At 46.1% G+C, this 12,532-nt stretch overlaps 1 protein-coding gene across 1 annotated transcript in view; it reads right to left on the reverse strand.

Moving 5' to 3' along the window:
• The window catches only part of FGD4 (FYVE, RhoGEF and PH domain containing 4), a 273,188-nt gene extending 263,960 nt beyond the window's left edge, over positions 1-9,228 (reverse strand). The window contains exon 1 of the mRNA XM_017886972.1: positions 8,787-9,228. Coding sequence (XP_017742461.1) covers positions 8,787-9,033 — 247 coding nt within the window. The 5' untranslated portion in view covers positions 9,034-9,228. The remainder of the gene's footprint in view (positions 1-8,786) is intronic.
• Positions 9,229-12,532: the final 3,304 nt, after the last annotated feature.

Consider the following 12,532-nt stretch of genomic DNA (forward strand, 5'->3'; position numbering starts at 1 on the left):
AAAAAAAAAAAAAAAAAAAAAAATACAAAAATTAGCTGGGCATGGTGGCAGGCGCCTATAATACCAGCTACTTGGGAGGCTGAGGCAGAGGACTGCTTAAACCTGGGAGGCAGAGGTTGCCGTGAGCCAAGATCACGCCACTGTACTCCAGCCTGGGTGACACAGCAAAACTCTGTCAAAAAAAAAAAAAAAAAAAAAAAATACAGCTTCTCTAACCCTACCCCTCAGATTCTGAGTCATTATGTCAAGGGTGTGGCTAGGAATTTTTAATTAGCAATCCCAAGTAATTCTGATATAGTTGGCAGAATGGCATCTGGAAACCAAGCAGATCATCAGCATTATCTAATATACCTTTTTACGCCCAGCCCCACATCCATATATTTAAATGCATCATGTAGGCTGGGCGCAGTGGCTCACGCCTGTAATCCCAGCACTTTGGGAGGCCGAGGCAGGTGGATCACCTGAGGTCAGGAGTTCGAGACCAGCCTGACCAACATGGAGATACCCTGTCTCTACTAAAAGTACAAAATTAGCCAGGCGTGGTGGTGCATGCTGGTAATCCCAGCTACTCGGGAGGATGAGGCAGGAGAATCACTTGAACCCAGGAGGCGGAGGTTGCGGTGAGCCAAGGTTGCGCCACTGCACTCCAGCCTGGGCAACAAGGGCAAAACTCCGTCTCAAAAAAATAAAATAAAATAGAATAAAAAATAAATGCATCATGTTCTAATACTTTTTCAATCAATTTTCCAGCAAATGCATTATTTGAAAAAAAAGAGATTTCAGTAAAAGCAATACAAATAATTACTACTGATTGAATTCTGGTTCTGAACCAGAACTATATGTATGTTATCTCCCTAAAAAAGGACTGACTCCAACAGCAAGTGGCCGCAGGCAGCCACCCAATCAAGTTCCTGTTCCCTCAACAAGTTCCAGTTCCTCTCCTCTGTCACTAGTTAAAACCATGAACCTAGATTTCCTTCAGCAGAGAAAAGGAATGCAAGCAAGCAGGTGACTGTGGAATAAGAGTCTCTCAGTGTTCTTAGGTCCACAAGTTTACATGGCTATTCATTAAAAGACCACTGACTAGGCCAGGTGCGGTGGCTCACACCTGTAATCCCAGCACTTTGGGAGGCCGAGGCTGGTGGATCACCTGAGGTCAGGAGTTTGAGACCAGCCTGACCAACATGGAGAAACCCCGTCTCTACTAAAAATACAAAATTAGCCAGGCATGGTGACGCTTGCCTGTAATCCCAGCTACTCAGGAGGCTGAGGCAACAGAATCGCTTGAACTCGGGAGGTGGAGGTTGTGGTGAGCCGAGTTTGCTCCATTGCACTCCAGCCTGGGCAACAAAAGTGAAACTCCTTCTTAAAAAAACACTGACTGCTCTTTAAACTGTTCTTGGAAGGAAATATAAGAAACCTTTCCTGGTTCCAATTTCAGAGCCCATCTTTAAGGAGCTTCTAAGAAGCGTTAATGATATTCATGTACATGCACACCATCCATCATTTTAATGTAAATCTTTACTTGTTTAGAACATTGTATGATTCTAATAATACTAAAGATACTTTTATTTAAAAATATAATATAGATTTGTTAATGTTACAAATAACATTAGCTCTAACATATAAATGCAAATGACTTATAGTTATTGCTTTACGTTTGGCCACTCAAAGCCCTGGAAAACCTTAAGAACAGGTGTTAACAGGCATGAAAGCACTGAAGCCAGTGACATAAGTCTGAATCCTGCCTCCAAAATTTACCAGGTGCAGGGTACTGCAATAGGACTTTCTGAAACTTTGTTTTTTCCTTCCCTAAAATTGTAATAAATACTACTTATTTTTTCAGGGTTATTATAAGAACTAGAGGTAACATACACATAGTCCTGGTTCAGTGCCAGAATTCAATAAATAGTACTTTTTTGTATTGCTCTTACCAAAATTTCTATTCCTCTTCCCCAAAGTTGAAATTAGTATTCTAGAAGTTCTCAGGATACTGGAGTATATACTGAAAATGTGAGCATTCCAGCCATGGTGAGTACCAGGAAAAAAAACAAAACAAAACTGTACTTATATAGAAAGTTTACCAAGTAAATAATGTAAAAAGTCCCTCACCGGAAAGCACCCAGATGTTGAATAAATTCAGATGTTGAATAAATTAAAACATATTCAGCTGCTCAGATACAACAAATGCATTGCTGAGCTCATAACAAAATAAAGGAGGTGCAAGCAAAAAAAAAAAAAAAGAATCCGAAACCTAAACACAAGTAACTAACTTGTAAGACCACGCTGCCCAAGAGGTAAAGCCATTGCCAGGAACCTGAAAGCCTAGGGGACTAAAAGCCTTGCAGGGGACCGAAGTTTCGGCCTTGGGTTTTCACAATAGGAAAGAGCTGAACCTGAGGCCTGGGACTAAGGTTCCATAAAAGGGAGCACTGGGCCGGGCACAGTGGCTCCCGCCTGTAATCCCAGCACTTTGGGAGGCTGAAGGGGGCGGATCACTTGCGGTCAGAAGTTGTAGACCAGCCTGGCCACCATGGTGAAACCCCATCTCTACAAAAATACAAAAATTAGCCAGGTGTGGTGGCAGATGCCTGTAATCCCAGCTAATGAGGAGGCTGAGGCAGGAGAACCGTTTGAATCTGCAGTGAGCCAAGATCACGCCACTGCATTCCAGCCTGGGCGACAGAGGGAGACTCAGTCTCAAAAAAACAAGGCCGGGTGCAGTGGCTCAAGCCTGTAATCCCAGCACTTTGGGAAGCTGAAGCGGGTGGATCACAAGGTCAGGAGTTCGAGACCAACCTGGCCAATATGGTGAAACCCTGCCTCTACTAAAAAATACAAAAATTAGCCAGGCGTGGTGGCGCACACTTGTAGTCCCAGCTACTCAGGAGGCTGAGGCAAGAGAATGGCTGGAACCCGGGAGGCGGAGTTTGCAGTAGCTGAGATGGTACCACTGCACTCTAGCCTGGGCGACAGAGTGAGACTCCCATCTCAAAAACAAAGGGAACACTGTAAGGCAGATTTTTCTCAGGCTACCTTCTATTAAAACAAAACAAAACCTGCCTTCCACCAAAGCAAACTGAGAAAATCTGTAGACCTATACCAAGCCTAAGTGGAAAAATAAGCATCCCCTAAGCAAGCCTACACTACACTACCCTGAAGTTAGGGAAATGCTGACTAATAAATTAAAGCTGGGTTGAAAGTAAAAACAAATATTTGCTACAGAAAGGTATCTTCAATACAGACCCTTAAGAATTCCCATAAAACTAAGGAATAGCAAGGCAATAAGCCACCTTGAATGAGTCAGCAGGAACATTCAGTAGACACACTCTCTGGCCAAGTGTGGTGCTTCACACTTGTAATCCCAGCACTTTGGGAGGCTGAGGCAGGAGGATCGCTTGAGCCTGGTGTTTGAGTCTGCAGTGAGCTATAATTATGCCACTGCACTCTAGGTGACAGAGCAAGATCCTATCTCAAAAATAAATAAATTAAAAAAAAAAAAAAAGACTCCCCTCTACCCTCACGGGCTTCAGATATTCAACTATAGAAAAGAAAAAAGAAAAAGGCTTAAAAAAATCTGGGCCAAATAAAGCATGAAATAAGACGGCAGAAATAAATCCAAGTGTAACAGTACTCAGAAATGGACTAAACTAATACAGTAGACTTAACAAAGAATTTTTAAACTTACTTTGTGTGTGCATGTATTTTTTTTTTTTCTTTTTTTTTGAGACAGAGTCTCACTCTGTCACCCAGGCTAGAGTGCAGTGGTGCAATCTCGGCTCACTGCAACTCCGCCTCCTGGGTTCACGCCATTCTGCTGCTTCAGCCTCCAGAGTAGCTGGGACTACAGGCACCCACCACCACGCCCGGCTAGTTTTTTGTATAGAGACGGGGTTTCACCATGTTAGCCAGGGTATTCTAGATCTCCTGACCTCGTGATCCACCCTCCTCAGCCTCCCAAAGTGCTGGGATTACAGACGTGAGCCACCATGCCTGTCCTGAATGTATGAATTTTTTATAATGGAAAAGACCACTTTGAGAGAGGGTAACCAAATGACTTCTGGATCTTTAAATTTATGGGGCCACAATAGTCAAAATGTTCCCCCCACTCCATGCCTAAAGACAACCTGGTGTCTTTTACCCTCTTTGCTCTCATAGCACTTCTTAGCAACTTGCTTAGGACTAGGACTAAAGAAGCCAACTCATTTTCCAAAGAGGCTACTTTATGAATATGGTCAGAGCACTGCTTCTGATGCCAAACACACTTATGTTTGAATCCTGGCTAACCAACTACCAGTTAATAATGCCAAGACAGTTAGTAAAACTCTGTCTCAAATTTTCAGTTGTAAAATGAGCATAATGTTACCTACTTGGTAGAATTGCTATAAATTTATATACAAGCATATTTGTGTGTACCATACAGTTCTCAGTGTAGAAAATGCATTCAATAGGCCGGGCGCAGTGGCCCACGCCTGTAATCCCAGCACTTTGGGAGGCCGAGGCAGGCGGATCATCTGAGGTCAGGAGTTTGAGACCAGCCTGGCCAATGTGGTGAAACCCTGTCTCTACTGAAAGTACGAAAATTAGCTGGGCATGGTGGCAGGTGCCTGTAATCCCAGCTACTCAGGAGGCTGAGGCAGGAGAATTGCTGCAACCCAGGGGGTGGAGGTTGCAGTGAGCCAAGATCGTGCCATTGCACTCCAACCTGGGCAACAAGAGTGAAACCCTGTCTCAAAAAAAAAAAAAAAAAGAAAGAAAGAAAGAAAAGAAAATGCATTCAATGAACAGTAGCTATTATGAACATCATAGGGGGACAGCATTAATTCATTAATTTATTTAAGTATCTATAGAATGTCTCCTATATGCCAGTACTAATGGTAGACTTTTGGGGACACAGAGATGAGTAAAAATAATGACTCCTTGTGATGATACTGTTTGCTTTGTGTCAGACATTTACCTATACAATTTTACTTAATCCTGCCAGCAATCTTATTAAGTACTGTTTGTTGGTGTGTGTGTGTGTGTGTGTGTGTGTGTGTGTGTGTGTGTGTAAGAGATGGAGTCTTGGCCAGGCACAGTGGCTCACACCTGTAATCCCTGCACTTTGCAAGGCTGAGGCGGGAGGATCACAAGGTCAAGAGATCAAGACCATCCTAGCCAACATGGTGAAACCCCGTCTCTTACTAAAAATATAAAAATTAGCTGGGTGTGGTGGCATGTGCCTGTAGTCCCAGCTACTTGGGAGGCTGAGGCAGGAGAATCACTTGAACCCGGAAGGCAGAGGTTGCAGTGAGCCAAGATCGTGCCACTGCACTCCAACCTGGCAACAGATTAAGACTCAGTCTCAAAAAAAAAAAAAAAAAAGAGATGGTGTATTGCTATGTTGCTCAGGCTGGAGTGCAGTAGCTATTCACAGGTGCAATCATAGCATACTTCATCCTCAATCTCATGGCTTGTAGTGATTCTCCTGTCTCAGCCTCCCAAGTAGCTGAGACTACAGGAGTGCACCACTGCACTGATTATAAGGACTGTTATCTCCATTGTCCAGATGAAGAAACTTAGAAATTAAGAGACAGTCCAATTCACACAGCTAGCTATGTAAGAGGGACTAGAACGTGAGTGCTAAATAACCCCAAAGCCTATGTCTTACTTGCTTCACCTTTCTGTTTCACTTAAATGGGGAGCTTCACATTCAGGAATACACGAAGGATACAGTTGGTACAGTTTATTATTTTGCCAAAAGCATAGAACTCTAAAAACAGCAGGGTTTAAAACCATAGAACATGACACAACAATGCTAAGCACAATTATCTGGCAAGTTCTTGAGTTTTCAGTTTTTGTTCCTTCTTCTTTAAGAGGGAAAGTAATGTTTCAATTGAGTAATGTCTACTTTGTAATGCGTTTAAATTTTGTGGTTTTCATATATAAATATTTTTCTAGGTGCTATAGAATGAACTGGCACTTTTCAGTAATTTAAATCTGGTTTACTTTTTGATGAGGGAGAAAGAACAGAATTATCTAATGATAAATAGTTCAATGAGACTATTGAACTAATAGGGAGGCAGATTTGAGTCACAGAAGAAAGTACTTTCTAAAACATTTTTTACCCTTCCCAAATTGAACAGGGTGTGGTCACCCAGTAGTTTGAGAGTACTTCTCAAAACACTAGATCATTCTCCCACAGATACTACACATTTTATTATGGAAAGGGAAACGGCTATATCTATTAAGATAATTACTTTTCGACCCTGAAAATAGCAACAAGAATTTTGAGTTTCAGCCAGTTAACAATATTGAGATAATGTAACACACCTAGAAAAGGTATTGCTAGGTTCTCCATTTTAAAAAAACTGCTCTGGGTTTTCTTTGAATTAAAAAAAAAAAAAAAAAAATGGTGTGTGCCTGTAGACCCATCTACTTAGGAGACTGAGGCAGAAGGATAGCTTTGAGCCCATGAGTTCAAAGCTGTAGTGAGCTACGATTGTACCTATGAATAGCCATAGCACTCCAGCCTTAGCCTGGGCAACACAGTGAGACGCCATCTCTCTCTGACTCCCCTCTCCCCTTCTCTCTCTCTCTCCCTCCCTCTCTCTCTCTCTGAGATAGGGTCTCACTCTGTTGCCCAGGCTGGAATACAGTGAAATGATCATGGCTCACTGCAGCCTCCACCTCCTGAGCTCAAGGGATCCTCCCACTTCAGCCCGCACCGGGTCATTTTTTGTAGAGAGGGCGTTTTGAAATGTTCCCAGGCTGGTCTCAAACTCCTGGGCTCAAGCGATCCTCCCCCCTTGGTCTCCCAAAGTGCTGGGATTACAGGTGTGAGCCCCCGTGCCAAGCAATCCCGTCTCTTAAAAAAAATGCCTGGCCAACATGGTGAACACCTTGTCTCTACTAAAGTACAAAAATGAGCTGTGCGTGGTGGCAGGCACCTGTAACCCTAGCGACTCAGGAGGCTGAGGCAGGAGAATCTTGAAACCAGGAGGCAGAGGTTGCAGTGAGCCGAGATTGCGCCACTGCACTCTAGCCTGCAGGACAAGAGCAAAACTGCGTCTCAAAAAAAAAAAGAGAGAGAGAGAGAGAATGGAAAACAAAAAAAAGCAGAGCCACCTTGTAGAAATGATTTGTAGACTGCCACAACTCCCTTTTATCCTTACTGCTAAGAGGGCACTTCCTCTTTTCACCTACTCAATGGGTTTGTAATTAAGCCAGGTGATTTTAAGTAAAATGATAAACAATTTGAGGCCGAGAGCGGTGACTCACAACTGTAATCCCAGCACTTTGGGAGGCTGAGGCGGGCGGATCACCTGAGGTCAGGAGTTCGAGACCAGCCTGGGCAACTACTAAAAGCAGAAAAATCAGTTGGGCATGGTGGCGCACGCCTGTAATACCAGCCACTCGGGAGGCTTAGGCAGGAAAATCGGTTGAACCCCGGAGGCAGCGGTTGCAGGGAGCTGAGATCATGCTACTGCACTCCAGCCTGGGCGACAGAGTGAGACTCTGTCTCACAAAAATAAGGAATTTGGTGCCCACTATCCTCCAATTGAAAAACAGTTGATGATTAACAAATTCTGTACATTAAATAACTTGAAAAACCATTAAATAAATACCTTCGATCCAAAGCAAATCATTTTCATTTGATAAGGAAGAAAACACCCTCCCATTAATTTGAGTGAATCACACCTAAGACTGGAAGAGAGTTCAGAAACTGTTTCACTAGTGTCCTTATTCTGTAGACGAGGAAATGAAGACCGAAGGCACTGTAATTCAGTTACTTGTTTACATATGTTCTCACCTCACAATGTCTGCCCTTACCTAGTGTAGTTATATATTTTTAATTCATCATGTTTTTCTGCTCTATGCCTACTACAACTTCAGAACCAGGACTAAAAGGGAACATTTAAAAGCTCTAAAATTTATCATATTTAAATCGTCATATTTGCTTAATCAGAATGAAATGCGTGAAAATAATTAGAATTATTTGTATTTCTGCTGCCCAAATGAGGTTTTGCCTCGTAAGCTGGTCTACATAGCCGACATCTCTGGTTACCGCATAAAGGAGGGGAGGGGATTTTAAAGTTTTGCAAATCAAAGAAAAAAGAAATCCCTAGTTTCAAACTCGCCTGGGGAGAAGGAACACATTTATAAGACGGGGGAGATTATGTGGCCTTGAATAGATCGCCTTGAATAGATCATCTTGAGAACTTATTCGATGAGAATTCAGAAATCAAAACACCGCATTACTGACATCTGAACCTATTAACATGAAAACAGCAATAATGATTCCGTTTTCTGATACTAGGAACAGCTTTCCTTGCCGCTTTTCACACACAGCCTGGGAGTCAAACGTCCCTTTAAGAAAACCCAGGCACTAAGGAGGTTGCTCACCACACCTAAGTTGTCGGACCTGGGTGGACATCAGCCTCCCTTTCACCGTATTAGGCCTTCACCACGGCTGCCCAAAGCAGGAATTTAGCGAAGCAGTTTAAGCTTCAGTAGCTAAAAAACTGGTCTTTCCAATTCCTAACAAAAGTTAGAGAGAAAGAAAGAATTATACCTTTACTTTCTGAATTCTCTGAGAAGTGACCTCCAGGGCAAGTTCAGCGGTAGGCGGATTCCTGCCCAAGGTCCTCTGGGGGAAGGGACAGCATAGCTAAGGGAGTGGGCGGCCGAGCGCAGCCTTCCACGACGAGTCTCTCGAACCAGTTACTTCCGCAGCGGGAGGAGAGGGCGCACCTGCAGGGCGCTGAGAGCGTCCCTCACCCGCACCTACGCCCCGAGGCGCTTACCTGTGGTGCCTGAGGGCACCTGGCCCTTGAAGGCAGCCATCCCCGCACGTCCCAGGTGCGACGCGGGCCTGCTCCAGGGCCGGGGGACCCCAGGCGGCAGGTAGGAGGGGTTGGACTTCCGCCGGATCGCCACCCGCCTGAAGTTGGAGCCGCCCTCGTCGCTCATCGTGCCGGGCTCGACCGCCGCTCCGCGACTCCTCCCGCTGCCGTCCAGCCGCGAGCGGCCCCTGGGGGGCGTCGCCTGCATGCCCAGGTTCTGTGCGACTCCGGAGGCGCCCTCTACTGCGGCGTCTCCTCAGCGAGTGCTTCCTCTCCCTCTCTTTCCCGGGACGCTCCCTCCGGGCGTCTTGACGAGTTTGGCTGCAACTCCTCCTGCGGCAGCCGCAGCGTCTAGGTCTCTGCAGCTCCCGCACTCACTCAAAGCCGCTACCGCAGTGGCCAGGCCGGGGCTGCCTCCGCCCCTTCCTCTGGAGCCAATCGCCAGCAGGCCCCCAAGGGCGCGAGAAGGAGAGCGCAGAGGGTTCAGCCTGTTGGCGCCGCCGCCGCCGCCGCCTCCTCCGGCCGGGGAAGCCGCCAAGAACTTGCCGTGCCCAGCGGACCGCCCTGGGCGCGGCCCCGGAGCTGCAGCCGGTTCGCTCTGGCCGGCCCCGCCCCGCCGCGCCACTGCCTCGCCCTTCGGCTGGGGGGAGCCGCGCGGGCCCGCACCTGCGGCCGCACACCTGGGGTGCTGCGAGGCGGGGGGCCTCGCTCACCTGCGGGCCACGCAGTGCAGTCGGGAAGAAGTCAGCTACTCTGGACCATGTCCAGAGTGCTTGCATTCTCGCAGACCCACACTCTGAGGGTCGCATATGTGTCTCAAGCCGTTGTGCTGAACCCTTGATCTTATGTCCTAACACTACCGAATAAGTATTTCAGATCAGCAAGGTGCTGAACCTACAGTGGAGTCACTTAACACTGCAGAGCTGGAGTCCCCGCACCGAAGTCTGTCCTTACTCCACTGAACCAAACATCTTGCCAGGGACAGAAAATGAAATAAGGGGTGTGGAAGTAAAAGAGCAGGGGTAGAGGTAGCAATCCACAGGTTTCCAGAAAAGCAGCAGACCCTCCATTCAGGACTTCATTAGGAATACAATTTAACTTTGTTTGTTTGTTTGTTTGTTTGTTTTGAGACAGGGTCTCACTCTGTCACCAAGGCTGCAGTGCAGTGTTGTGATCATAGCTCACTGCAGCCTCGACCCTCTGGTCTCAAGCAATTCTACTGCCTCAGCCTCCTGAGTAGCTGGGACAACAGGGGCGCGCCACTACTGCTGGCTAATTTTTGTAGGTTTTGTAGAAATGAGGCCTCGCTATGTTGCCCAGGCTGGTCTCTAACTCTTGGGCTCAAGCAATCCTACTGCCTTGGCCTCCCAAAGCGCTGGGATACAGGCTCAAGTCACTGCGCCCAGCCTAGAGTCCTTTTAAATTATCAAGTCATATTTTTGTTTTTAACACCAGCTAAGTACTAAGTTGAAGAAACGCTTTTTTGTTTGTGTGTTTGTTTTTTAGATACCGATCACACCTTGACCCAAGCTGGAGTGCAGTGGCGCTATCAACTCACTGCAGCCTGGACCTCCTGAGCTCGAGGGATCCTACTGCCTCAGCCCCACCACTAACGGAAACTACAGGCCCATGCCACCAACCTCAGCTAATTATTATTAGTAGTAGCATTTGTTTATTTATTCTTAGTGGAGATGAGGTTTTCCTATGTTGACCAGACTGCTCTCCAACCCCTGGACTCAAGCGTTCCTCCCACCTTGACCTCCCAAAGAGCTGGGATTACAGTCGTGAGCCACAGTGCCTGACCAAAAAAATACATTTTAAATTGACTTGCTTATCTGCATTTGAAAATTCACTAGTCTAGCCGGGCGCGGTGGCTCACGCCTGTAATCCCAGCACTTTGGGAGGCCGAGGCGGGCGGATCACAAGGTCAGGAGATCGAGACCACAGTGAAACCCCGTCTCTACTAAAAATACAAAAAAAAACCAGGCGTGGTGGCGCATGTTTATAGTCCCAGCTACTCGGGAGGCTGAGGCAGGAGAATGGCGTGAACCTGGGAGGCGGAGCTTGCAGTGAGCCGAGATCGCACCACTGCACTCCAGCCTGGGCGGCAGAGCGAGACTCCGTCTCAAAAAAAAAAAAAAAAAGAAAAGAAAAGAAAAGAAAAGAAAACTCACTAGTCTAATAAAAAAGAGGCTGTGTCCCAAAATCACACAGATAGGAGGCAAAAAGGCACCATTCCAAGTACCCCAGCTCAAGCCAAGTTCTCCAGCCATCACTTCCATCTTGGAAGCCACCCCACCTTTTTTCAAGTGGTCATTCACCCAAGTACCATCTCCAGCCCCATGAAGTGTAACAGTAATTCGATCTTTCACCACTTTGTGGAGGGCAGTTCAACTGTTTCAGTCTCCCTGGCTGCTACCCAAATAAATGTACTCCGGAAGAGAAGGAACTAGCCCTCTAATGTTTTGTGCAGTCATTCAGACCTTTATTAAGAGGAGCTTTTGCTCCCTTAGGATTTATTATTCCTGTATCACTGTATTGCACCTATTCTCTTTCTGAGAGCGGGACTGTTATCTCCTGTCCCATATAGTATCAAAAGTAATTTAAACAAGTAGTTTCAAATATAAATTAAAGAAGAAAGTTTTGCCTCCATATACATAAATTAACTATAAATGCAAATTTCTAACTTAGTTTATTTGCCTCAATAAAAAGATGGTGTTGAAATCAACAATACTATAGTAGCGCCTTGGCTTAGAGCAACCTTTTTTTTTTTTTGAGTAGAGTTTTACTCTTGTTGCCCAGGCTGGAGTGCAATGGCATGATCTTGGCTCACTGTAACCTCCTCCTCCCGGGTTCAAGGGATTCTCCTGCCTCAGCCTCCTGAGTAGCTGGGATTACAGGAGCCTGCCACCACACCTGGCTAATTTTTGTAGTTTCAGTACAGATGGGGTTTCACCATGTTGGCCAGGCTGATCTCGAACTCCTGACCTCAGGTGATCCGCCTGCCTTGGCCTCCTAAAGTGCTGGGATTACAGGCTTGAGCCATCACGCCCCGCCATATTATACTTTTGTACATACCATGATAAAATCAACAAAAGGTGACACACTGAGGCTATAAGACTATTGTGCCAATCTATAATTCTAATTTTACATCTTTCTCCAATGACACTATTGCTTTATACAAGGCTCACACATCTACTACGCATTTGCAGTAGCCCACACAGCTCTTCATGATTAGAATTCAGCAGAGGCTGGGCACAGTGGCTTATGCCTGTAATCCCAGCACTTTGGGCAGCTGAGGCACTAGGATTGCTTGAGCCCAGGAGTTCAAGACCAGCCTGGGCAACATAGTGAAATCCTGTCTCTACAAAAAAAAAAAAAATTTTGAGATGGAGTCTCCCTTTATCGCCCAGGCTGGAGTGCAATGGCATGATCTTGGCTCACTGCAACCTCTGCCTCCTGGGTTCAAGCAACTCTCCTGCCTCAGCCTCCCGAGTAGCTGGGATTACAGGCATGTGCCACCATGCCTGGTTAATTTTTGTATTTTTAGTAGAGGTGGGGTTTCACCATATTGGTCAGGCTGGTCTCAAACTCCTGACCTCATGATCCACCCGCCTCGGCCTCCCAAAGTGCTGGGATTACAGGCGTGAGCCACTGCATCCGGCCAATTTTTTTTTTTTAGTTAGTCGGGCATGGTGGCATGCACT

The sequence above is a fragment of the Rhinopithecus bieti genome, unplaced genomic scaffold (genome assembly GCF_001698545.2).
Source record: "Rhinopithecus bieti isolate Rb0 unplaced genomic scaffold, ASM169854v2 scaffold_72, whole genome shotgun sequence".
Taxonomy (NCBI): Eukaryota; Metazoa; Chordata; class Mammalia; order Primates; family Cercopithecidae; genus Rhinopithecus; species Rhinopithecus bieti.